The sequence below is a fragment of the Podarcis cretensis genome (assembly GCF_951804945.1).
Source record: "Podarcis cretensis genome assembly, chromosome: 15".
Classification (NCBI taxonomy): Eukaryota; Metazoa; Chordata; class Lepidosauria; order Squamata; family Lacertidae; genus Podarcis; species Podarcis cretensis.
Genome location: NC_137185.1, coordinates 14,047,831 through 14,073,756, shown reverse-complemented (window position 1 = coordinate 14,073,756; position 25,926 = coordinate 14,047,831). Strand labels below are relative to the sequence as shown.

The window sequence follows — 25,926 nt, the reverse complement described above, 5'->3', positions numbered from 1 at the left end:
ACCCTCGTTTGGGGGGGGGGGGCGGAAAGAGAGAGAGAATGCACAAAACCATTGAAGAAGTCGCCTTTATTTATAGGCCACTTTTTCTGCCAAAAGACCTTTCAAGTGGCTTTATGAACAACTATCAGAGAAATGGAAAACCCACCACGGTAAAAGATAAAATAAAAGTCTAGCCATGCAAAGTAGCTGGTTCTGCAGAAGAACTATCTAAACTCACATGAGAGAGGATATGGAAATCTATAGACTTAATAAGATGCAATCTGTATAAGAAACACTTTCAAAGGCTAGGATCAAATGCCTACATAAAAGATCAGGCAAAAGGTTCATCCTGCTGCTCACCCTGCCCAGCAAGGTGATTCTGGGGATCCTACAAACAGGACCCGAGTCCAGTAGCCTTTGCCTCATGTTCCCCAGAAACTGGGCCTCTGGGCGGACACTGTACAGAAGGGATGGGGATTGCCAGCAGCCCTCCAGATGATGATGGACTCCCCCAATGCCCATCAGCCTCACCTGACATAGTCACCAGGGAGGGAGGATGGAAGTTGTAGTCCAACAACGTCTGGAAAGCTACCAGGTTTGGGGGAAGCTGGACTAAAAATTAGGAAGCCCACCCCACAGTCTCCCATTGAACAAAATCTTGCTGGCTGTATGGAGCTAGCTTTGAATGTTTAGCCTGCAAAAGAGGAGACTAAGAGGAGGTATGATAGCCAGCTTCAGATATCTACAGAGCCGTCACATGGAAGAGAGCAAGCTTGTTTTCTCCTGCTCCCGAGGGGAGGACCTGAACCAATGGTTTCAAGTGAGAAGAAAGGAGATTCTGACAAAACATCTGAAAGAACTTTCTGACAGTAAGAACTGTTTGACAGTGGAACCAACTTCCTTCGAAGGTGGTGGACTCTCCTTCCTTGGAGGTTTTTAAGCAAAGGTTGGATAGCCATCTGTCAGGGATGCTTTAGTTGTGTTTCCTGCATTGCAGGGGTTTGGGCTAGATGACTTGGGGTCCTTTCCAACTCTACTTCTGTGAATACACATGTGGTCCTCGACAAACCCCAATCACAAGGAGCCCAGAAGGTCCTGCTTCAGCTGGCCGAGGACTCCCATCCCCCTTCTTGGGAGCAGTTGAGAGCTGATCCATGGAACTAAAGGGGTGACACGCACAAAGGTGGCTGATTGGCTGGTCTCCTTTCCTTTGCTTTGACTTTCCACTGAAGATGTAAAGATTCCCTCCAGGTAAAGCTGCCCGTCCCCTCCTGGGCAGACAAAAAGCCCTCCTGTACTCAGCTAAATGTGAGAAAACCAAAATGTGAAGATGAGCTGCCAGAGGATTGCAACTGGAAAGCTAGCAGCCATATTCAGAAGCATCACTGCCTCTGGCCCTGGAGGCAGAGCATAGCCATCATCCATGAAATTCAAAGCAACAGGGTAATTACCTGAGGGTCCTTTTTGAGGTTGGATGGCTGTGCACAGGTGGAGACCAAGGAAGAGGTGGGGACGCAGCTGTCCAGCAAGGTCACGGTCCACTGAAGGATGTCAGGGTTTGCTGCTGGAAAGGAATGCCACAAGCCTCTAAGGATCTGCCTGCCCTCTTTGCTCTTTCTCCCCATGGGTTGTGATCTTTTCTCCAAGCCCACCAACCTCAGCTGCTCAAAAGTCTCCCATAAATAGCTCTCGTTACAATTCAAATTCGGACGCACGGGGCTCCCTGTCTGTGGAGCAGTGTGAAATCTGCTTATCCTAACTCATGGACTATGCTTTTCTATTGTCAAACTTTACCCAAGATCCCTGCAACGCTTTTACACATTCCTCATTTTATCTCTTCAAGACAGTTTGCAAGACAGAAATAGTACTCCACGATTTCCCCAGCCATTCTTCTTTTGGAAGTATATGTTTATATTTTTGATGACAAGGATAAACCAGACCAGCAAACGACCAGTGCCTTTTATAAGACCTCTCTTATTTGTAAGATTCTGAAGATAAACCAGAGGGTCAGTATTTTCTAATGTGAAAGTGCAGTATACAAACAAACCTCTTGTGGGAGCCAATGAGTTAGAAATGCCCTCCGACTGGACCTGTTGCTGGTATATCCTAAATAAACCTATAGGGTGACTTTGCTATAATTCACAGGGTTTCCAGGGGACCTCCTGAAGAGGTGCTACAGCAATTGCATTGGTCCTTACTTGAACTTAACCCATGTGCAACTGTACTCATTCTATGTGCCTATTTTGTAGTTTTGCTTTTCCTCTTTTAATTTTAGTCTCTTGTTACAGCTGTTGTTTTTGTTTTATATAACATCATGAAATTAAATTTTAAAATCCTTTACCAAAATATAAAAATTCCAGGTAAGGACTGGGAAAGTGTGCTGCCTGAAACCCTGTCAGTTGCTACCTGTCAGTGTAGATAATACTGAGCTATATATGGATCCATTGTCTGGATAAGGCAGCTTCCTATTTTCCTATATATTTCCAGCTGTACAGCATTCCTGAACCACATCAAGCAACATGTAGGCTAATAATATATTGACAATATTTATATAACACTATCAAACTGTTTCAAAATTCATAAACAGTGCAGGGAGTCACAAACTAATAAGAATCAAGTATAGCGCTGTGGTCTAACCACTGAGCCTAGGGCTTGCTGATCGGAAGGTCGGCAGTTCAAATCCCCATGAAGGGGTGAGCTCCCGTTGCTCGGTCCAAGCTCCTGCCAACTTAGTAGTTCGAAAGCACGTCAAAGTGCAAGTAGATAAATAGGTACCGCTCTGGCGGGAAGGTAAACGGCGTTTCTGTGTGCTGCTCTGGTTTCGCCAGAAGCAGCTTAGTCATGCTGGCCACATGACCTGGGAAAAACTGTCTGCAGACAAATGCCGGCTGCCTCGGCCAGTAAAGCAAGATGAGTGCCGCAACCCCAGAGTCATTCCCGACTGGACTTAACTGCCAGGGGTCCTTTACCTTTACCTTTTTTAACTCTTCTGTAAACAGAATGATTAGAATGGTATGTCACTATAGTCTATGCCTTTTTGTACACATTACTTTGCTTGAGAACTGCACCACAAAATTTGGAGAAGTGTACATTTCAAGGGATGGCTGCATTTCGGTTTCCATATTGTTTCAGAAACTGCAAATTAGGTAGATTGATATATGATTTTAAGTGAGAATGGAATTAAATTTTGCCCCATCCCCATGAGACACTCCCAGCCTCCAGAGACAGAAACACCTGTGGCTTACCACCACGTTCCTTTGATCCTATCGCCCAGCACCCAGTCCCAGGTGGTACAATGTGGAGCGGGTCAGGAAGGCAAATGGGATGGGTGGTCGATGTGATGGGTGCCAGTTTTGCCAGCTGGACTAATGCGACATCATCCTGGGCACCTGACGAGCGAGGGGTCATCTTGGCAACTGGATATAGCTCATCTGAAGAAGTGAGCTTTACAGAGTACAAGGAGATGTTTCTGCAAAAGCAAAAAGATGGGCTGGAAGTTACATGTGATGGGGGGGCAAGGGGGAGAGGATGGCATCACAACAGAGTCATCAGGCTTGTATAGGAAAGCAGGAGGGCTATACAAAGCTCATTGGATGACCTGGGGCCAGTCACCATCTAACCTACCTCAGAGGGTTGTTGTGAGGGTGAAATGGGGAGGAGGAAAACCAGTTACACCATCTTGAGCTCCTTCGAAGATAAAGGTGGCATATGAATATAGTAAATAAATAACTAATAAATACCTCTAGCTTGCTGCTGGTACAGAAGAAACAAATTAGAAGAGCCTACTTGGTCAGGCCAATGGGGGCCCATCTAGTCCAGCATGCTGTTCTCACGGTGGCCACCCAGAGGTCCCCAAGGGAAACCCACAAGCAGGTCCTGAGCACAAGAAGCATGACTGCTGTTGAGGCAGAGGACAACCATAATGGCCAATAGCCATCAATAGCCCTCTTCTCCGTGAATTTGTCCCATCCTCTTTCAAAGCCTCTTCTAAAGATTATCAAGGAAATTCTACTTGCGGCACTGCACATTTCAGAATATCACAGGATAGTTTCCTGAAAAAGGGCATTTTCTGCTGCTGCTCCTGTTCATGTGAGAATGCCCTTCCCTCTGCCAGATACGGAGCATGAGTTATCTTGTGAAGACTTTTAATCTTTTTGCTCAGGCTTTCCCCTGCCCATGCAATTGGACCTTAACCTATGAAGGATATTGTACAGTTGGAAAAGCATATGAAAATGGCAACCAAACTGATTGAGGGAATGGAGCTGCTCTCCAATGGGGGAAGGGCACTATTGTACCAAAGTCCTACTTGCCAGCCTCCCATTAGCATTTCTCGTTGGCCCCTTGGAGAACAGAACAGATGGGTCTGGGCTTGATCCAACAGCCAGGCTCTTTGGGGGTTCTTTTGTCAAAAGGCAGGGAGTTCCAAAGTGTAAGGTGCTGCTACACCGAAGGACTGGCTTTTTGGTAAGGCGGGATGAGCATTAGCTGGAACTGATTGGCTTCTCGGCCACGTAACCTGTCTTCTGCCTTTACTTAACAGGATGAAGTTTTATTGGAGGATTACAAGCCTCAACATTCCTGCTTGTGACCTAACATGGGCTGTATAAAAGGTAAAGGTACCCCTGCCCGTACGGGCCAGTCTTGACAGACTCTGGGGTTGTGCGCCCATCTCACTTAAGAGGCCAGGGGCCAGCGCTGTCCGGAGACACTTCCGGGTCACGTGGCCAGCGTGACAAAGCTGCATCTGGCGAGCCAGAGCCGCACACGGAAACGCCGTTTACCTTCCCGCTGGTAAGCGGTCCCTATTTATCTACTTGCACCCGGAGGTGCTTTCGAACTGCTAGGTTGGCAGGCGCTGGGACCGAGCAGCGGGAGCGCACCCCGCCGCAGGGATTCGAACCGCCGACCTTTCGATTGGCAAGCCCTAGGCGCTGAGGCTTTAACCCACAGCGCCACCTGCGTCCCATACATGGGCTGTATAGTAAGGCTGAATTGTGAGGAGGTGGGCGAGCGGGTGCTTTGCCCTTCCTTGGGACACTGAAAGCTGGGTGTCACCAGCTTCTAGCTCCCTCTGATTCCATGTCTCTGTACTTAGTGCACAGGATACAAGGTTGGATTGCGAGCACCAGCCCCCCCCCCCCCCCCCGTTGCTTTTTCACACTGCAGAATTTTGCAATGCAAGTTTCTAGCCCTCGGGGCTAAGGAGATGTAATTGGGAATGGGGCAACTTTCTCAATGCACAACTCAGTGAGTTTGTTGGGGCAGTGCGTCTGCTTCTGGAATGCACAGTCAGCATATGGAATTCTGGTAAGGGTTACAAAAATGCTCAGATTGTGTTGGGGTATAAATAATAATTTATACCCCGCCCACCTGGCTGGGTTTCCCCAGCCACTCTGGGCAGCTTCCAACAAAATATTAAAATACAATAGTCTATTAAACATTAAAAGCTTCCCTAAACAGGGCTGCCTTCAGATGTCTTCTAAAAGTCTGGTAGTTGTTTTTCTCTTTTCTCTTTCTCTTTGAGGTGAGGTGAAAGTATGGAGCCCTAATGCAGAATTTAATCTAAAAGCCTTCTCTCTCTCTCTCTCTCTCTCTCTCTCTCTCTCTCACACACACACACACACACACACACACACACACACACACACTTTTAACCAAACCATGTCCCGCTCAGTGGAACATTAGAAAAGAATACAGTCGTACCTTGGTTATTGAATGCCTTGCAACTCAAACATTTTGGCTCCTGAACGCCAAGTGAGTGTTCAGGTTTGCAAACGTTCTTTGGAACCCGAAGGTCTGATGCGGTTTACATGGCTATCAATTGAGTGCAGGAAGCTCCTGCAGCCAATCGGAAGCCGCGCCTTGGTTTTCTAACGTTTTCGGAACAGATTCCGTTCGACAACCAAGGTACGACTGTATAACATAAGAGCCTTCTGGATCAGACAGTGGCCCATCTGTTCTAGCATCCTGACCTCACAGTGGCCAACAAGATGCTCCATGGTGGTGGTGGTGGGAAACCTGCACACAGGATTCAAGCACCAGGGCACTCCCTCCCTCCTGTGGTTTCCAGCAACTGGTATTCAGAAGCGTTGCTGCCTGCAACCATGGAGGCAGGACATAGCCATTGTTATAGCTATTATTATTGTTACTATTATATATATATATTTTAAAAAATGTTAGCGGTAACATCAAAGTCACTTCATCAAGGAAATGGGCCAATTCCTTTTGCCTTTAGCCAGATCCTGTGCTGAACTCGTTCACCATTGTGTCATAAAGAATGTTTATAAAATTATGCATGGTATGAAGAAAGTGGGCAGAGCAAAGTTTTTCTCCGTTTCTCGTAACATTAGAGCTATTGGACATCCCACGAAGCTGAAGGTTGTGAGATTTGGAACAGACTAAAGAAATGACTTCTTCACGCAGTACATACTGGTAGTTAAACTATGGAACTCGCCCCAGCAGGAGGCAGTGATGGCCACCAACTGTAGATGGCTTTAAAAAGGATAGGACAAATTCACAGAGGAGGGGGCTATCAATATATATTTGCCTTGATGGCTATGCTCTGCCTCTGTGGTTGGAGTCAGCAATGTTTCTGAATGCCAGTTGCTGGAAACGAGGGGACAGTGTTCCTGTGCTCAAATCCTGCTTGCTGGTTTCCCTATGGGGCATCTGGTTGGCCACTGTGAGATCAGGATGTTGGACTTGATGGGCCTTTGGCCTGATCCAGCAGGCTCTTCTTAGGTTCTTAAACTGTGCTGCAGAAAATCTAACATTCCCAAGTTTTGATTATGTGTTATGCCTACTGGCTAAAGCAATAAAACTGAAATATAGCTGTAACCTGCACCACCAGAGTCATTACTTCAAACCAGATAAGTGGCTTAAGTTACCATTGTGTACACGCTTACCTGATAATAAGCCCCATTGAATTCATTGACACTTACTTTACAGTATCCCCCGCTGGCCCAGGGTGAGAACTTCAGTACATAACAGGGATCATAAACTTGAGTTCATTCTTACAATTCTATGAAGAAAACACAGCGATTGTTTTTAAACCATTCCTGATGCTGCTTCTATCTCATTTTCCTTATAGCAAGGTTATTTATTGATTGATTGGTCAGAAGAACTCTGTACTAGGCTTAGGTACTGAATAACTTCTGTGGAACTCTCTGCTCCAAGATGGCCACTGGCCTAGATCAGGCAGCCATTTCCCAAATGGATCTTCCATGTGCAGGGGACATTTACCTCTAATACCAGATGCCATGGGGGAAAAAACTGTTAAGGGAAACTTTCAATGAAATGAATGTTTTATATCATGAGTTTCCCCAGCCACTCTGGGCGGCTTACAGCATATCTAAAATCTTAATAATGTAATGATAATTGGCTCCAAACAATAATAAACCTTGAACTTTGGGTTCCAGCCAACTCTACAGTTCTATGATTCTAGGAATAAAGCAATAAAGTCATTAAAACAGTTTAAGGGCATAAGCAGAGGTCAGGCCAAACTAGTTTAGCATCCTGTTCTCTCAAGGGACCAACCAGATGCCCCAGTGGGAAGATCCCAGGTAGGACCTCCCTGCTTGTGATTCTAAGAAATCCCTTTTCTAATGACCTCCAAAACTGAATTTGCCTTTTCCACAGTTGCCACACATTGGGTCAATGTCTTCAATTGAGCTATCCACTATGACCCCATGGTCTCATTCCTAGTCAGTCTCTGCCAGTTCAGACCCCATATGCGTCTATGCAAAATTAAGATTTATTTACTTATTTATGCCATGGTATGCATCAGTTTTACACTTGCTGACAGTGAATTGCTTTTGCCATTTTACTGCCCTTTCACTCAGTTTGTTTTAACCACCCCAAACAATTTGCTCTCATCGGCAAACTGGGCCACATCACTGCTCATCCCTAACTCTAGAACGTCTTATAAAGTGTGAGTCCCAATATGGATCCTTGTGGGACTCCACTTTCTGCATCCTTCCGTTGGGAGAACTTCCCGTTTATTCCTACTCTCTGCTTTCTGTGTTGTTATGTACTGAGTTGAATAGGATTCAGAATGCAGCAGTCTGATTGGTTCTAGAACAATAGGATTCAGAATGCAGCAGTCTGATTGGTCCTAGAACAATAGGGTCCAGAATGCAGCAGTCTGATTGGTCCACAGGAGCCACCCAATCCAGCTCCAGGTGGAAGTGAATCTGCAACCAGATTGGCCTACAGGTGAATCCCGGAATTAGCCAATCACGTGGGGCCCAGTATGTAAATAATGTATATAAAGCAGACATTCTGGGGAAACTTCCATTCCTCCTCACCACTATGAGCCGAATAAAGAGCATGAAATGCACTCTCGATTCCGAGTATATTTCATGTATCTTTACCAGTTCCTGATGCACAAGATGACCCTGCCTCTTATCCCACAACTGCTAAGCTTATTCAAGTATTTCATGCGGTACTTTGTTGAGAATAGTAACTTGAAATAGCCAAAAGGTGAATCAAATTGCCAGTGGCATAGTCTGAACAGGGCAAACTGAGGTTCAGGCTGTCTGAAGGACTGTATTTTCCATATGAACCTGCCCGGGCTCTGAGATCTTCAGAGGAGGCCCTTCTCTCAGTCCCACCACCTCACAGGCATGCTTGGTGAGGATGCAGGAGAGGGCCTTCTTGGTGGTAGCTCCCAGGCTTTGGAACTCCCTCCCTAGAGAGGCCAGACTGGTCCCCTCCTTGCTGTCCTTCTGCCGACTGTTTTCTTCCGACAGACCTTTGGGAAATGACTGTTTTTCTTGGAAAGGGTTTTTAAATAGTGCTGTGCTGTTTTTATTATGTGTGTTTTAATAGATTTGTTTTTAAATTGTTTTAATTCTATTAGAGCTTAAATAATAAAATAAATAAATAATAAAAGTAATTAAATTATATCTATATATCTATATATTTTCCTGAGGCTTTTTTGTTAGGAATCATAGGTGCGGAACTACCAAAAGAAAAGACTGTTTATGTATGCAACAACAGCAGCAAGGATGCTCTTAGCCCAAAGATGGAAAGAAGAAAAAGTTCCAACCAGAGAAGAGTGGCAGACCAAGCTGATGGAATAGGCCAAAATGGTAAGATTGACAGGAAAGATCAGAAAGCAGGAAGACCGAATATTTGTGAAAGACTGGAATAACTTTTTAACATATCAAGAGACCACTGTAAACATTTGAAATCATTGGGAGGAATACAATGCCACTTGTAAAGTAACATGAACTTTGGATACTATGGATATATAATAGATAGATTACAGTAAAACATGCAGGAATAAAATTTAGAAATGGAACCCACAGAGGGAGGGAGGGAGGTCTGAAGGTTCGAGAGAATCTTCCCCCCCCCCATCTCTTTTTAGTTTTTTTCTTTGGAATTGTTAGTCGTGGCTGACTCTGGGGTTGCGGCGCTCATCTCGATTTATTGGCTGAGGGAGCCGGCGTACAGCTTCCAATTCATGTGGCCAGCATGACTAAGCCACTTCTGGCGAACCAGAGCAGCTCACAGAAACGCCATTTACCTTCCCGCCAGAGCTGTACCTATTTATCTACTTGCACTTTGACGTGCTTTTGAACTGCTAGGTGGGCAGGAGCAGGGACCGAGCAACGGGAGCTCACCTTGTCGCGGGGATTAGAACCGCCGACCTTCTGATCGGCAAGTCCTAGGCTCTGTGGTTTAACCCACAGCGCCACCCGCATCCCATATATCTATCTATCTATCTATCTATCTATCTATCTATCTATCCATCTATCTATATCTATTATCTATCTATCATCTATATATATATATGTTTTTAGCTTTCTGTATTTTATCTGTATGGTTTTAATTTGTGTAAGCCGCCTTGAGCCCCAGTCTGGGGGGAAAAGGAGGGATGTAAATAAATATAATCATAACGACAATGACAATCATAATTTAGAATAGGGATGGGCCATAGTTCAGTGGCAGAGCAGCTGCACTGTGTGCAGAAGGTCCCAGGTTCAGTCCCTGGCATCTCCAGGTAGATCTGGGAAAGAAAGACCCTGCTTGAAACCACAGAGAGCTGCTCCCGGTCAGGGCAGATAATTCTGAGCCAGATGGACCAAAGGTCTGATTCAATACAAGGCGCCTTCCTACGTTCTTGTGAATAAAAACAAAATATGTCCAGGTGAGAGGGGAACTGTAAGACTGGACTCCAGGGTTGCGACTTCCCTACCAACCCCTGTAGCTATGCTTCAAAGGAACAGGCCCTCTTCTTTTAGGGATGCCACCATGCATTGACCTTTCCGCCCAGAAAAGAAATGTCAGCAGTGGCATTCTGGAAACTCACCCAGATTCTACACAGCTCCTGGCGCTCAGCACCCAGTTTTCTGCAATCAGGCTTCCTGCACAAATGGGATCTCCGCCCTTCAGGACAGTGGCAGCCCAAGGCCATTTCCCATTCTTTTGCAGATCTTTGCCACTCCAGTTGCTTTTGTGATCCTTCTGGGTGCCTGCGTTGTCACCCATACCGTTAATGGACAGCAACGATGGTTTCAACAAACAGAATCCGCTGGAATCTAAATGTGGGGGAGAGAACAGGTTTGTATCAGAGTTCCTTTGGGTTCACAAACAACTGGTGTTCTTCATATTCTGCATATTCTGATCCTTGAGAAAAACCAACAATTTGAATTCTAAATATTGAAAATAAGTAGGCAAAAGTACATATGAAGATGCCTTAGGCTGAGTAAAGCCCATCAAGCCAGTATGGTGGTGGCCTCCAGATGTTGTTGGACTCCAATTTCCATCAGGCCTGCCAACATGGGTCAACAGCAAGGGATGATGGGAGTTGTAGTCCAATAACATCTGGAGGGTGCCATATTGGCTTTCCCCAATATGGAGTATTGGTGTAGACATTTGCAGAGGTGACTTGAATTCTTGTTGAGGAGCTCACTTAGAGTGGGCTTCCAATTCCACAGTTGCAAACTGCTGGATCAAATATGAATCAATGTCATATGATGGCGAGTGATTGACAGGTGGCCCATGGACAATGGAGGAGTTCTGGGTGGAGGGCGGCCCTGATTTAGAGTGTCTTCAGGGTCTCAGCCAGAAAGAGGTCTCTTTCCCTGCCAAACCTACCTCCTAGATTCATTTTTCATTTATTTTATTATTTTATTTATTACATTTTTATACCGCCCTATACTTGTAGGTCTCAGGGCAGCCCACAACACAAAGTTACAATATACAAAGCACAAAATATGTAATAAAAATAATAAAAATGTAATAAAAATTAAAATAATAAAAACATAATAAAAACAATTAACAATACTAATGTTTACATGCTAGAGGTGTCAGAAACAGAACCTTAGCACAGTAATCAAGGAAGTGGAGAAATCAGCTGTCCAGGGTGCTGAAGCCCCGCCCTGATGATCCTGCCAACTCCCACCTTCCCCTCCTAATATAGTCCATGACACAGCCCTGAGGACTAGACGCTTGAGAGATGCATGTGTAGATTTTTAAAAAATGAAAGGGGTGATTCTGTGCTGGTGTGGGGCTGCAGATCACAGACAGGCATGGAAGTTTTTAACAGAACTGCTCAGAGGATTGTGGGCAGAGGATCTGGCCCCTCCTAGTCAAGTACCGGTAGGTCTATCTACATTTCTGGCCTTTGACAGACTACATCAGAGTCTATTGCCTCCCTCCTTGGTAAATATATTGGCAGTGTTTGCACGCCATGCTAGGACACTGTAGCACCTCATAACTGAATTCCATACTTCCATAATTATGTTGTCACGTACAGAAAAGAGATCTGTGTGTATCTGATGGATTAAATCTGCTAGTGGGTTGGAGCAGAATAAGCAATGCTTTTTAAATAAGTAGAGAAAATCATAGAAGGAAGGAAGGAGGGAGGGAGGGAAGGAGGGAGGGAGGGAGAGAAGGAAGTCTGGCTCTCTACAAGGGGATCATTCTCTGGTGACGTCCACGATCTCTTTAGAAATGCAGCCTGAAGAAATTAAGGAGAATATTTTTATTTTTATTACATTTATATCGCACCTTTTCTCCAAAGAGCTCAAGGTGGCATACTAACTTCTCACCTTCAACATTTAATGCTGCCTTGATTTCTATTCAGTGAACTGTAGAAACCTCAAGAAGTCTTTCTTTGTTTGTTTGAGAGCGGGATAAAAAATATTTAAATCAAATAAATAAATAGTGTACTGTACTTTAGTGGCACAGCCCACCTTCAATATGTACGTTCTCTGCATCTACCAGGACTCCAGTTTCATTGTGAGTTTCTCGGTAGCCACGCTTCATTTCCTGGGTCACGTTGTTGGAGTTCAGTTTCGATGCTTGGGTGCTTCTGCGAAAACTTGGCAGCTCTGAGGTTCTGGATTTTGGGTCAGCCCTGGAAAAATAAATCAGGAGATGGCAGCCCCCCAAAGAGGTTTTCCTGCCTAATCCCTGCTGGTCTGCCCTCGAAACTATGAATATTGTGGATAAAGTTGTAGCTTTGTGGCAGAGTTTCTACTCTGGATGCAGAAGGTTCCAGGTTCAATCTATGGCATGTCCTAAATCAGAACTTTATGGAGAATCATGTGGACTAGTGTCTCACTTTTAGTGAAAAACAAAGCCATTTTTGCAAGCCATTTCCCCATATGCACTTTCGTTTGTCACTTTCACTAATACATGCTTCTTTTTCTGGCACACATTTACTTGCTTTGCAAGCTGGGTTGCAAAACGGAACCAAATTTCCCCGTCATCCTTCCTTTTGACTCAGTCATCCCCAGTCCCTTCTCTCTTTCCACTTGCACAACAGCACTGATAGTGCTTTTCCCCTCCTTGGCTGGCAGCTTTAGAATCCAAGTCTGCTTATTTGATTGCTTATTTTATCCAGCTCCAGACAGACTCAGATTCAGCTGATGCACCAGTCACCCTGTGTTGATTAAATGCATCTTGTATCTTTAAAGATGGATTTTACTAAGTTGGTAACCCTAATAAGCAGAAACACTAGGGCCATCTTGTGTATCTGGCAGTCTAGTAAGGTCAGGTTTGTTAGAGACAAATATAGGAAGATCCTAAACTCTGCATTCATCGGATTTCAAGGACAAATATAGACACATTTATTTTACTTAATTAACAGTGAACTGCAGGAGAAGCAGCTTAACCTACTTCAATTCCAGGGTAGATGACCTTCGATATTGCAGGTTTAACACACCTTTAGCAAACGAGTTGTTGATCTGAAAGAGAGATGTGGGAATGAGAACCTCATTTAAAACTATTTTATGTACTAAACAACACAAATCCAGTTAAAGTCCTTTCCAGGTACATGCAGTATTTTCCAAGTTTACATGTGATCAACGTCTGGGTCCCTGAGAGAAATACTCTTTTCAGCTGACCTTCTACTGAGTTTTCATAGTAAGGCTAGAAAATCCCCGCTAGTTTGGTGATAAATGAAAAAAGCCTCCAGATATGATTGATTCTGTTCAAAACGTTCCACAAAACACATAACTTTGTTGTCTGAAGGACAAGGCATATGGCATGGATGGAAGTTGAACAAACAGGCTGTTGGATCTCAGTGCTGGGGATGGGCCCTGTTATATACTGAAGTTCTCACCCTGGGCCAGCAGGGGGATACTGTAGATAGTTATGCAAATGAAGGATTGAAAAGTGATGTTCAATGATTGGATAGTTTGTATGCAAATGAAGGATCGAAAAGTGACGTTCAGTGATTGGATAGTTTTAGAAAATGGCAACAGTTACATTGTTCTGGAGCTCTATATAAGCAGGCTGGCTGAGCTCCTCAGTTGGTTCTGTTCCAGCTTACAATAAAGAGCTGCTTTGGAAGAATCGCTGTGTCGTCTGATATGTTTGCCCACAACTTAACAGGCCCAGCATCCTCCATCACACCTTGAGAGCAGAAGGCTAGTTTAAGGGAATGTAGAACAGGGTGCGTAAATTTGCACACCGTTCTGTCATCCAACGCTGAACTGTCACCCCTTAGCATCTACCACCTGAGGCAACCTCCTCGCTCCGCCTATTGGAAGGGATGAAGGGGAAGCAGTCAGAAAAGTCTAAAACCATCTCCGACAGAAAGAGAAAAAAGGGTGACAGAAGGGGTTACAGAAAGAGAAAGAGTGAAAGGGGTGTCAGATGGAAGGAGACAGTTATGTAGAGAGAAAAGGGGGTGTCAGAGAGGGAGAGAAGGGGGTTCAGAAATAATTATACACAGAGAAAAAGGGGTGTTAGAGAGAAGGTGTCTCAGAAAGGGCAAGAGAGAAAGGGGTGTCAGAATGAGGGAGGGAAACAGAGAAAGGGAGAGAAGGGGTGCCCAGGTTTTGTCTCTGAGCCCACCCACACTGGCTATGAGCCACTGCCACCATCATGGGCATAGCTAGGACTTATGTTAGGAGGGCAGAACTGAGCTATGTGAGATGTGATTGGTTAAGTATTTTTATTTATGGAGTGCAGCTGCCTCCTTGCCCCCCTGGCTAGACCCATGGCCAGCATGCAGCTCTTGACAGCTTACCACACTGCCCTCAACTGGAGGTAGGAAATCAAAGTTCCCCACCGCTAGTTCAAAAGGTGAGGCGGCCCTTCTGGGCTGCTACGGTGTGGTAACTCCTTCACGAGGCCCAGTCAGGCGGCCCTGTTGAGCTTATTACAGGAAAAATCCGAGGGCTCCCTTGGACAAAACAAAGACACCAACCAGGATAACTTGGAGCAAAACAGCAGCCTGTAGGCTTGGCCTTTATTGAACTGTTGCAACAGGGTATTCCCCTCACGTGCAGGAGAGAGGAAAGACCCAGAAGAATAGTGTGCAAGGTCTTATAAAAACTTTTGAAATTCCCCTCCTCTAGGTCTAGCCCACCCCCAGAAACATCATGCATACATTACAGAAAGGAGGGGCTGAGGGAGGAGTTGTGGTGGTAACTTGAGTGTCTTGTCACCTGGCTGGTTCCTCCTTTCCCCCCTCCCCTTCTAGGAACTTATAGGAGACAAAGGGGAGTTTGCAGTTTCCTGCCCCCTGAGGGAAGATCTGATCATTGTCCTTTGTTTCAGTCCATGTTGAATCCACTCCCATATGCAGGTTCTTTGTGATCTTGATTGTCTTCTGTCTGGGATCATCAGGGTTGGTATGGGCAGGGCTCCTGTGTATGTGCTGAGACAGTGAAGGGATTATGGCTGACCAGGACTAAGTCACCCCCCTTTGTTAGTTCTTGTCATATGGAGTAAAATAAAAATGGAACAGTGCAAATCCAATGTATGGTTGATTTTCTATGAATTTATAACAGAAATGTGGCGTATGTAGTGTGTGAGTGTGAAGTTTATACAAACAGAATGATTGGGGTGGGGGGGTTCCTGCTACAAGCTGCAACTCCATCCTTTGACTTCCTGGGGCCTACCCTGTCTCTTGTTTTCAGGCAGGGCCTGGGATTGTGCACTGAATGTTCTCCTGGAAGAGGCGGCCTGCCAGAGAGCAGGGGTTTTGAACCCTGGCAAACTCGGGTGACCGCCACCCCTTGGCACGCAAACCTCTGCTCTTGCCTAACCTGTTCCAAACAGGGACCTTTGGACCCTCCCCAAGGCTGTTCCTGATTTAGGTAAGCGTGTCAGAGGAGTTTGCAATGCTAGGGGAGAAAGAGCAGCAAAGGAGGCAAACTTTCGTACAGACACCCCTGCGATGGGTTTTCATGTTGTGAAAGAGCAGCTGAAAATGCAGGCCGGGAGCCACATTCTGAAATGGCCTGGCTTAACCCTCGTCTCCATGGCAGCCAGCTGGGAGCATGACCACAAGCCAAGAAGGATGGGCGGCTCCTGTACTTCTGCTTGGAGCGAGCAGACCTCTGAGGCTCGCGTGCATCCCTTATCTGGTTCAGTTCCGATATGCAGAACTGGCTCTATTACAAGTGCCACATAATACCTGTTCCACATTTGTCAATCTTTAAGTGTGGCGGCACCTGAACTTTGGAACTCCCTGCCTCTTGATCCCAGGCAGACGAATCCTTTGCTGTACTCATTTCGGTGCCTGTTTTGTTTAGGCAGGCCTACCCAGATACGGTGGTACCTCGGGTTACATACGCTTCAGGTTACATACGCTTCAGGTTACAGACTCCGCTAACCCAGAAATAGTACCTCGGGTTAAGAACTTTGCTTCAGGATGAGAACAGAAATTGTGCTCCGGCACAATTGTAACCTTCACGGCAGGCAGCAAGAGGCCCCATTAGCTAAAGTGGTGCTTCAGGTTAAGAACAGTTTCAGGTTAAGAATGGACCTCCGGAACAAATTAAGTTCTTAACCTGAGGTACCACTGTATCTAGAATGTCAACATGTTCTTAGTCTATTACTGGTTTTAGTTTTCTGAATGTTTTGGTTTTTTATTAGTAATTTTATTTATTTATTCTTTTTTGCAAACCACGTTGAGGTTTTTACATACCGATTTCATAAATCCTAGGAAATAAAGAACAATCTATTGACAGCATTCGTACCCCACCCATTAAGTTGAAAAGGTCTGACATGAATCAGTTCTAAGGCAGTCCCTGCCCGCAGGTTCACAATCTGAAAAAGGCAGGGCACGTGAGGAAAAAAGGAAGGGGAGGGCGAAGGAGGAAAGCAAGCGCAAAATAAGTTCTTAAAGTTACAGCCAATGTCAGTGGAAGTTATCGTTCTCTTGCTCTTGGAATCCTCTTCCACACAACCATCAAAGGCGGAAGAGCTCTGCCATCCTTGGCATCTGGCAAGCTCATCAATGGACAGTGGCTAAGGTGGCAGAAACACCAAGATAATAAGGCCTTACCCTTCTTGTCCCATACATTAAAGGGAGGGGCCGTGGCTGCAATTACTCTCTGTTGAGGAAAAGGGCACTCCACATATGCTCAGGGGCACTGCATCTTATCCTCTCTAGACCAGCAAACTTGGGGAGGCACGTTCTCTCCCATCAGCCCACCCTCACCCATGTGGTGCAGTGGTTACAGCAGAGGTGCAGAACCTTTGGCTTGCAACTCCCATCGGCCCCAGCGCCAGGAATTCCAGTGGTCAAGGGGATGATGAAGTTCATTCCAAAAACAAACTAGTTATTGTTCTAGTCCATCAGGTCCCACAAGGATACTAATTCCTGCTCACATCTGTCCCTTTACAAAGCAAGCTATTTATTTCCTTTTAAAAAAATTATAATAATGAGATGGTATTATTCCTCTTACTCCTTTCTTTGGGCTCTAAAGAAAGGAAAGGAAATCACAGTGGAATTAAAGCACCTGCGCTTAGTCTTTATATAAGGTATTACATGTGTAAAGATGGCATTTCGTCGCCAGGAGCAAAATAATCCAAATTAATTATAAACCTGCCAGCTTTTGAGGAAGGCTGTATCTCAGGCATGACCAACTGACGGGGGGGCGGGGGGAGGCTGCCACCTGCATGCACGATTATGCAAGACTTTCCTGCATCTGCGGTAGAGGCATACATATTTGGTCTCTGTGTCTTGTTCCAGCCCTCCTCCTCCTTGAGAAGGTAAAAGGTAAAGGTAAAGGTACCCCTGCCCATACGGGCCAGTCTTGACAGACTCTAGGATTGTGCGCCCATCTCACTTAAGAGGCCGGGAGCCAGCGCTGTCCGGAGACACTTCCGGGTCACGTGGCCAGCGTGACATCGCTGCTCTGGCGAGCCAGAGCCGCACACGGAAATGCCGTTTACCTTCCCGCTGGTAAGCGGTCCCTATTTATCTACTTGCACCCGGAGGTGCTTTCGAACTGCTAGGTTGGCAGGCGCTGGGACCGAGCAGCGGGAGCGCACCCCGCCGCAGGGATTCGAACCGCCGACCTTTCGATCGGCAAGCCCTAGGCGCTGAGGCTTTAACCCACAGCGCCACCTGCGTCCCCACAGCGCCACCTGCGTCCCCCTTGAGAAGGTACTGGGAGCTTATCTGGCAAACCCTCCGGTTTGGTAGTGCTGTTGCTGAATGCCAGATCGGTTCATAATAAGGCCATGCTCATCCATGAAGCGGCTGGTCTGGCTTACAGAATCATAGAATTGCAGAGCTGGAAGGGACCCCGAGGGTCATCTAGTCCAACCCTCTGCAATGCAGGAATTGCAACTCAAGAATCCCTGACAGGTGGCCATCCAACCTCTGTTTAAGAACCTTCAGTGAAGGAGTGTTCCGCTGTCAAACAGCTCTTACCACCAGAAAGTTCTTCCAAATGTTTAGTTGGAATCTCCTTTCTTCTCACTTGAAGCCATTGGTTTGTGTTCTACCCTCTGGAGCAGCAGAAAACAAGCACACATAGGCCCTGGTGCAGTCTGCCACTCTAATATGGCTTTTGTAGTGTATGGTTGCCATATTTCAAAAAGTAAAAAACCAGGGCACACCAGAAGTGGTTGAGCCTTTCGTAGACAAACCCCCAAGTTGTTGAGGTTTGCCAAAGAAATGCGATTTTTCGATTGACTTGCCTAAGATCCAGGACAAAGCGCTGCCTTTTGAAAAAATCCCCCTTTGAAATCTGGACGTATGGCAGCCCTATTGTAAATATGAGCTTTTTCTGTTCTTTGCTACTGTGGATCATGACATACATTAAGGTTGGCATAACTTAATATGAGTAAAGATTCCCATTATGAACTTTTTTGACCCTGGTACCAGCCTTATCTCCAGCATGCCCTGAGCTCATAATACTTTATGTAAAGATCAGCATATGTAACCTGGTGACCAGCAAAGTTTAATCTACACCTCCTGTAAAAGAATGGTTCCCACCTAGATAATGCTAAAATAACTTTAAGACGGGAAACAAACAAGGAAATCTACTTTAGTCATTGCTCACTATGGTTATATTCTTTCAACATTCAGTTAAGCAAAATAAACAAAATGGGAAATAGGCAGCAAATTCAAAGAAGAGACAATAGAACAATATAAATATTGGAATTAGAAGAATTGCTCATTTCAGAGTCCTCCTCCCTTCTCCATTAGAATGCAGTGAAGCATTTCTTCCCTTGACATTAGTGTGGGTCCTGTGGCAAAACTGTCACACTCACTTTCTTTAGGCTTTAGAGAACAGGGATTCTGTTACTCTTCAGAGCAAGGTGTTTACGTACTGTAGTATTTGCTGCCCGCTTAAATTGTAATTTGGCTATCCGAAGCAGCATTTATATACTCCGTCACTTTCATTTCATGTAATAAAGCAATTTTTCTTTATTTCTTTTGCATGAAAACTTTTTGTGGGCATAAAGTTAAGGGCAGACACATATTCGTAACGAGCACACGTCATATTTCTAGCAAAAGATCCCAAACCTCTTGGTAGTGTGTGTATAACTACAGGTGAGGGGCACACACACACACACACACACACACACATGCATTCAGTCACATACACTGTATGTAACACTCGCATAAACCAAACATCCTCATTTGGCCTCTGCCTTTCACCTTCCACTTTTGCTATTTTACATACCTTGCCTCCTCAAGGTTTTTTGGACCTGAAAATTGGGTTAGGCTGTTTGCATTCCCCTTCCTTCTCCCTAGGGAAGAGCTCACCTGTAGCCTAATAATAGGAAATGGAAATCTCAGTTTAGCATCATCATGAGTTAGGATCGGGTGGCCACTGCAGTGAATTAGCAGAACAGTTCATTGCAACATTAAAAGCGTTTCAATTCATGAAGCAGAACAGGCACCGCAAGTAATTTTGCCTGAGGCAATGATGTCACAGGGGGAATAGCAGAGCTCTACAGAGCAGCAGCAGTGACATCATCTGTCAGAACACACATGGAATTGACAGACTCCCTTTGCTCTGGCAAGGGAACCCGGCAATAACAAGCCTTTCAAATTTCTTTCTGGCAGATTAGCCTAGGCCCTCAGCCAGCCTTTGCCAAGTTAGTGCTCTCCTGATGTTGTTGGCCCACATTTATCATCAGCCCTCGTCTTGCTTTAATTTATTGTATGTAAGCTGCTCCAGGAGCCTTCTTGGTTGAAGAGCTGGGTACAAAGGCTCTTTTTAAACTAAATAAAAAATAAATATAAATATGCAAACTTCCCAAAGCATAGCACAAGGCTGCACACACGCCTGTTTTTCAAGAAGGAATTCTGCAGACTGCAGATCTTTGCAGTGGAATAGAACAAATGCTTGCAACTCAGCCTCAGTGAAATTTTTACTGCCCCACCATCAGTTTCTGGTTTGGAGTGAAACATGAGTGATGCTGCTTTGGAATCAGGGGCCACAAATGTTCGTGGGCCTGCCGTCTGAAGATTGTGAAGTAAGATGAAAGATGAGATCTGTGAGCATGTGCAGAGTGCCTTTTGCAAATTGCTCAACCCACCAGGTCAGATCAGAGCCTATGACTCCAAAGCCGGCTGGCTGATGCCCCATGTGGTCAGTTGTATCACTGCAGCTTCTTAGTGAAGAACCCCACCCCTCCAGATTGACTCCGCCCTGGCTAGTGGTTGGCTCCACCCACAGAACCTTGAAGGATTAAATGTGGGTTTCCTGTCATCAGTGAAGCTTTGCTTGCGTAACATGACCCAACATGTGTTGTGTTTCTAGTTTTACTGGTTGGTCCAGACTCTCGGCTCGTTCTCAGTCCTGCCTTTTGGTGTGTGCTCTGATTCCGATTGCTCTTTGGCACTCAGTGCTGGTTCCCAGCTCCTTACTTGCTCCAAGCTGGTCTCATGGCCTCCTCTTTGTACACCCAATGGCCTCTCTAAGGGTAAAGGGACCCCTGACCATTAGGTCCAGTCGTGACCGACTCTGGGCTTGCGGCGCTCATCTTGCTTTATTGGCCGAGCGAGCCGGCGTACAGTTTCCGGGTCATGTGGCCAGCATGACTAAGCCGCTTCTGGTGAACCAGAGCAGCGCACGGAAACGCCGTTTATTATCTACTTGCACTTTGACGTGCTTTCGAACTGCTAGGTTGGCAGGAGCAGGGACCGAGCAACGGGAGCTCACCCCATCGTGGGGATTCAAACCGCCGACCTTCTGATCGGCAAGTCCTAGGCTCTGTGGTTTAACCCACAGCGCCACCTGCATCTCAATGTCCTCTGTAGGGTGGCTAAATAGGAAGGATCTGGTATCTACTGACTGAGATGCATTAATGGTCTGACTTTGCATCAGGCAGATTCCTCTGCTTCTATTTAAATCAGCCCATTCTTCAGAACCATGAGGACTGGAATCTTAGCTTATATTTATATAAGATGCTGTAGCTCAATAGCAGAGCTCCTGCTTTGCATGCAGAAGGACCCAGCTTTGATCGCCAGTGGCATCTGGGAGAGACTTCCTCTCTGAAACTCCGGAAAGCCCTTGCTGCCAGTCAGTGTAGACAATACTGAGCTAGATGGACCCAAGGGTCTAAGTATAAGGGGGCGCCACCAGCAGTTGTGATCGGGAATTTGTTGAACCATTCCCAGTATAAGCAGAAAGCCAAAGGAGTTTGTCCACATTGGCTGCAAAGGCACTATCACGAGTGCTAAAACCTTCCGTTTCAAAAAGGTGGATCTGTTCAGTGCTTTTGTTCTAGAAAAAATGGTTCTGGCACTGCAAACCCTTGAGCACCCCCAGGGAAAAAAGCACTGGATCTGTTGTTAAAGCTGAGTCAGAGAAAGAGCAAATATATTTAAAAGAAAATATAATTACATGTTGTTCTCATAACAATCTTGTCATCACTTCCCTGGAAAATGAAAATGCTGGATGGGGTAACAAGGGTCACAGAGAGCCATGCAGCATTAGTGACCAATTTGCAATGACGAAGAGGCCATCATTAAAACGATGTTGTTAGATCTCTGTGATCTGTGCCATGCAGAGGCTGCCTAACCTTTAATTTGAAAGGTTGTGGAGTGGCACCTGGCAACCCTTATCGGTTCATCAATGAAAATAAGGATGTTCTTGTGCTCTTAATACAGCTGCCTCCAAAGTTAATAACAAAGTGACTAAAACAATTTGTGGTTTTGATTGCAGGCAAGGGGCATAAGAAGAGCCTGTTGGGTCAGGTCAATTGCATATCTAGTCCAACATTCATTCATTCATTCATTCATTCATTCATTGAACCTATATTCTGCCCTATACCCAGAGGTCTCAAGGCAGCTCACAGAACATCCTGTTCTCACAGTGGCCAACCAGATGCCTCTTCTGGGAAACCCACAAGCAGGACCCTGAGCACAAGAGCCCTCTCTCCTCCTGTGGCTTCCAGCAACTGGTACAGTGGTACCTCGGGTTACACACGCTTCAGGTTACAGACTCTGCTAACCCAGAAATAGTACCTCGGGTTAAGAACTTTACTTCAGGATGAGAACAGAAATTGTGCTCTGGCGGCGCGGCGGCAGCAGGAGGCCCCATTAGCTAAAGTGGTGCTTCAGGTTAAGAACAGTTTCAGGTTAAGACCAGACCTCCAGAACGAATTAAGTACTTAACCCGAGGTACCACTGTATTCAGAAGCATTGCTTCCTGCAGCTGTAGAGGAGGCAGAGCACAGCCATCACAACTAGTAGCCATCAATAGAGCTCTCCTCCAGGAATTTGACTAATGCACCTTTAAAGTCGACCAAGTTGGTGGCCATCGCTGCCTCCTGTGGGAGAGTTCCGCAGTCTAATTCTGTGATGCATGAAGGAATTTATTTTTTCTGTCCCGAATCTCCTAACCTTCAGCTTCATTGGATTTCCACAAGTTCTAGAGTTAGGTGAGAAGAAGAAAACATTCTCTCTATCCACTTCCTGCATGCCTTGCATAATTTAATAAACTTCTATCATGTCACTTTTTACTCACCTTTCCCCTGAACTAAAAAAAATCCCAATTGCTGCAACCTTTCCTCATCAGAAGGGAGTCATTCTCTCCCCCTGATGCTTTTGGTTGCCCTTTTCTGAACCATTGTTCATGTCTTCAATATCCTTTTTTGAGGTGAGGTGACTAGAACCCAGGGCACTGACTTACACCAAATCAGACCACCAACCTCTTTTGCTCAGTAATGTTTGCACTGCCTAGCAGTGGCTCTCAGGAGTTGGGGGCTGGAAGCTTTCCCCAGTCCTATCTGCTACCCAAGCAACAGCAGGAAGCAGAACGGTGCTGCTGGTAACATTGCAGCCTGTTGTAAAAGGATGTTGCGCACCCACAGCCAAGGGTTGTGGAGGTCACATTTCTCCAAATGATTCTATCAGTGCCCCGCATCCACTCCATCCCTCAGGAAGGTGCATCACATCAAGAGATAAAATTCCTTGGTGGTCAACAAGCTGCTAATAAGCAAAACTCTTCAAGGATGAGATTACTATCTTGCCTTGTTGTTCCGCTGGTATGTCAGCTGAAACGTGAGTGTGGTTAGCAATGCATCAGAGATGCGGTCACAGGACCTGGCCAAGGAGAAAAGCAGGAGCCTCTCTTGGCAACGAGGAAAGGTCTCGTTTTAATTTAATTTTCTGTTTGTGCAGGAGGAAATGGAGGGTGCTCATCACCTCTGCTCTGCCCCGTCACATGGGGCAATGCAAACGTGTGCTGTGATGTCACTGCATTTTCCCCAGTCCACTTCCAACAGCTGTTAGGGGCATAAGAAGAGCTGGCTGGATCAGGCCAATGGCCCTTCTAGTTCTGCATCCTGTTTTCATGGCGGCCAACCAGATGTATCAATGCGAAACCCGTAAGCAGTGCCTGAGTGCAATTGCATGTGATTAACCAGAAATTATTGAGAGGCATCTTCTGCCTCCCACAAAGGATCTAGAACAGGCACCCCCAAACTTGGCCCTCCAGCTGTTTTGGGACTACAATTCCCATCATCCCTGACCACTGGTCCTGTTAGCTAGGGGTGATGGGAGTTGTAGTCCCAAAAGAGCTGGAGGGCCAAGTTTGGGGATGCCTGATCTAGAACATAAGCGGACCCATGCCCACCAACATTTCTCCAATGAAAATAGGGATGTCCTCTTCCGTAATAACAATTATAATTATTATTTTATTTATACCCCACCCATCTGACTGGATTGCCCCAGATACTCTGGGCAGCTTCCAACATATATAAAAACATAATAAAACATTAAACATTAAAAAAACTTCAGATGTCTTCTAAAGGTTGTATAGTTACTTATGTTCTTGGTTCAGGGATCGCGTAACTCCATGCCCCCCAACATTTCTGCAATGAAAACAGGGACGTCCTAAGGAAAAGCGGGACATTCTGGGATCAAGTCAGAAACTGGGGTGGCTTCTGTAAATCCAGGACTGTCCCTGGAAAATAGGGATAGTTGGAGGGTCTGGGAACGTGAGTGCTGGTTCAAGGCCAAAGGCCCATCTGGTCCAGCATCCTGTTCTCACAGTGACTGACCAGATGCCTCTGCTGGGAAACCCATGAGCAGGACCTGAGCACAAGAGCTCTCTCCCCTCCTGTGGTTTCCAGCAAGTGGTAGTAAAGGTAAAGGGACCCCTGACTATTAGGTCCAGTCGTGGCCGACTCTGGGGTTGCGGCGCTCATCTCGCTTTCTTGGCCAAGGGAGCCGGCGTACTGCTTCTGGGTCATGTGGCCAGCATGACTAAGCCGCTTCTGGCGAACCAGAGAAGCACACAGAAACGCTGTTTACCTTCCCGCCGGAACCTATTTATCTACTTGCACATTGACGTGCTTTCAAACTGCTAGGTTGGCAGGAGCAGGGACCGAGCAACGGGAGCTCAGCCCGTCACGGGGATTCGAACCGCCGACCTTCTGATTGGCAAGTCCTAGGCTCTGTGGTTTAACCCACAGTGCCACCCACGTCCCTTCCAGCAAGTGGTACTCTGAAGCATTTCTGCCCCTGACTAAAGCAGAGCATAGCCATTGTGGCTAGCAGCCATTAATAGCCCTCTCCTCCACAAATGGTAATGGGAGACAATGACACTGGTGACTCAGTGACATCATACCAGGTGTTTCACAAAATAGCTGGGAGGGGGAACAGGGATGGGAGGAAAAATGACTGGGCTGTTGCTTTTATGGGTGGCCATGCACTGGCTGTGAAACATGCCATTCTGCTGTGAGCCACAAGGCTCTTCAGGCATCAAAACGTGCATAAATGATGTAAAGCGTACAAAACAGGAAACAGCCTTAGTCAGACTACTGGCCCGTCTAGCTCAGTGTTGTCTTCTCTGACTGGCAGCACCTCTCCAGGAGTTCAAGGAGGGGTCTCTCCCAGTTGAAAATGCAGATGGCAGGAACCATAGCTGTCAACTTTCCCGTTTTTTGCAGGAAATTCCCTTATTCCAGTGCCATTTCCCGCTGCTTCCCGCTGCTATCCCAGATTGTTAGATATCCCGTAGACTGTCCCCAGGACAGGTGAGGCTGCTGATCCCTTATTTTCAAATCTGAAAGTTGACAGCTATGGCAGGGACATCTTCTGGAGGCAGTAAAGTGATGTAATATGATTTCACACAGCTGCTCAAGGGGTAACAGACAAGGAAGAAGACCTTGGGGCCATGGTGATGGTTCAACGAAGACACTGACCCTGTGCAGGTCAGTTTTGAAAAGGCAAATTCCATGATAGGGATCATTAGTAAAGGAACGGAAAATAAAACTGCCAATCGCACAGTGCTGTTATACTAAACTTTGGTGCAACCATGTTTGGAATACTGCATACCGTCAGTGCTTTTTTCAGCTAGAGCACACAGGAGCATAGTTCCGGTGCCTCTCAGGTGGATGCCATTGCGGCCCAGTGCTCCCCCCCCCCTTCACCTGCTTCTTGCCTTTGTGTATTTCTGAAAAGCCCAAAATGAACATTTCAAGTCAAAATGGAAGCTGGCCGGTGTGTGCGAGTATATACTGTGGTACCTCTGGTTACGTACTTAATTCGTTCCAGAGGTCTGTTCTTAACCTGAAGCACCACTTTAGCTAATGGGGCCTCCAGCTGCTGCCACGCTGCCGGAGCACGATTTCTGTTCTCATCCTGAAGCAAAGTTCTTAACCCGAGGTACTATTTCTGGGTTAGCGGAGTCTGTACCCTGAAGCGAGGTACCACTGTAATTTTTTTAAGAACAATGACTCCACCTAGCTCCTAGCCGCGATTGGTCAAGCTACAGG

At 46.0% G+C, this 25,926-nt stretch overlaps 1 protein-coding gene across 7 annotated transcripts; it reads right to left on the bottom strand.

The window, feature by feature from the left end:
• Positions 1 to 46: 46 nt before the first annotated feature.
• LOC307204224 (serine protease 27-like) lies at positions 47 to 16,399 on the bottom strand. 7 transcript variants are annotated; one of them, XM_079955811.1, is made up of 7 exons: positions 15,602 to 16,108; positions 13,111 to 13,178; positions 12,183 to 12,346; positions 10,295 to 10,523; positions 3,225 to 3,448; positions 1,431 to 1,543; positions 47 to 1,281 (listed from the first exon to the last, which is right to left on the bottom strand). In XM_079955811.1, exons 1-7 carry the CDS (start codon positions 15,632 to 15,634, stop codon positions 1,054 to 1,056), a joined length of 1,059 nt encoding a protein of 352 aa, XP_079811937.1. In that variant the 5' UTR covers positions 15,635 to 16,108; the 3' UTR covers positions 47 to 1,053. The 7 variants fall into 7 exon arrangements, with proteins under 7 accessions (XP_079811937.1, XP_079811939.1, XP_079811940.1 ...); XM_079955813.1 differs by having other exon boundaries at positions 15,492 to 16,104; XM_079955814.1 differs by lacking the exon at positions 15,602 to 16,108 and adding an exon at positions 14,468 to 14,588.
• Between the last annotated feature and the right edge of the window lie 9,527 nt (positions 16,400 to 25,926).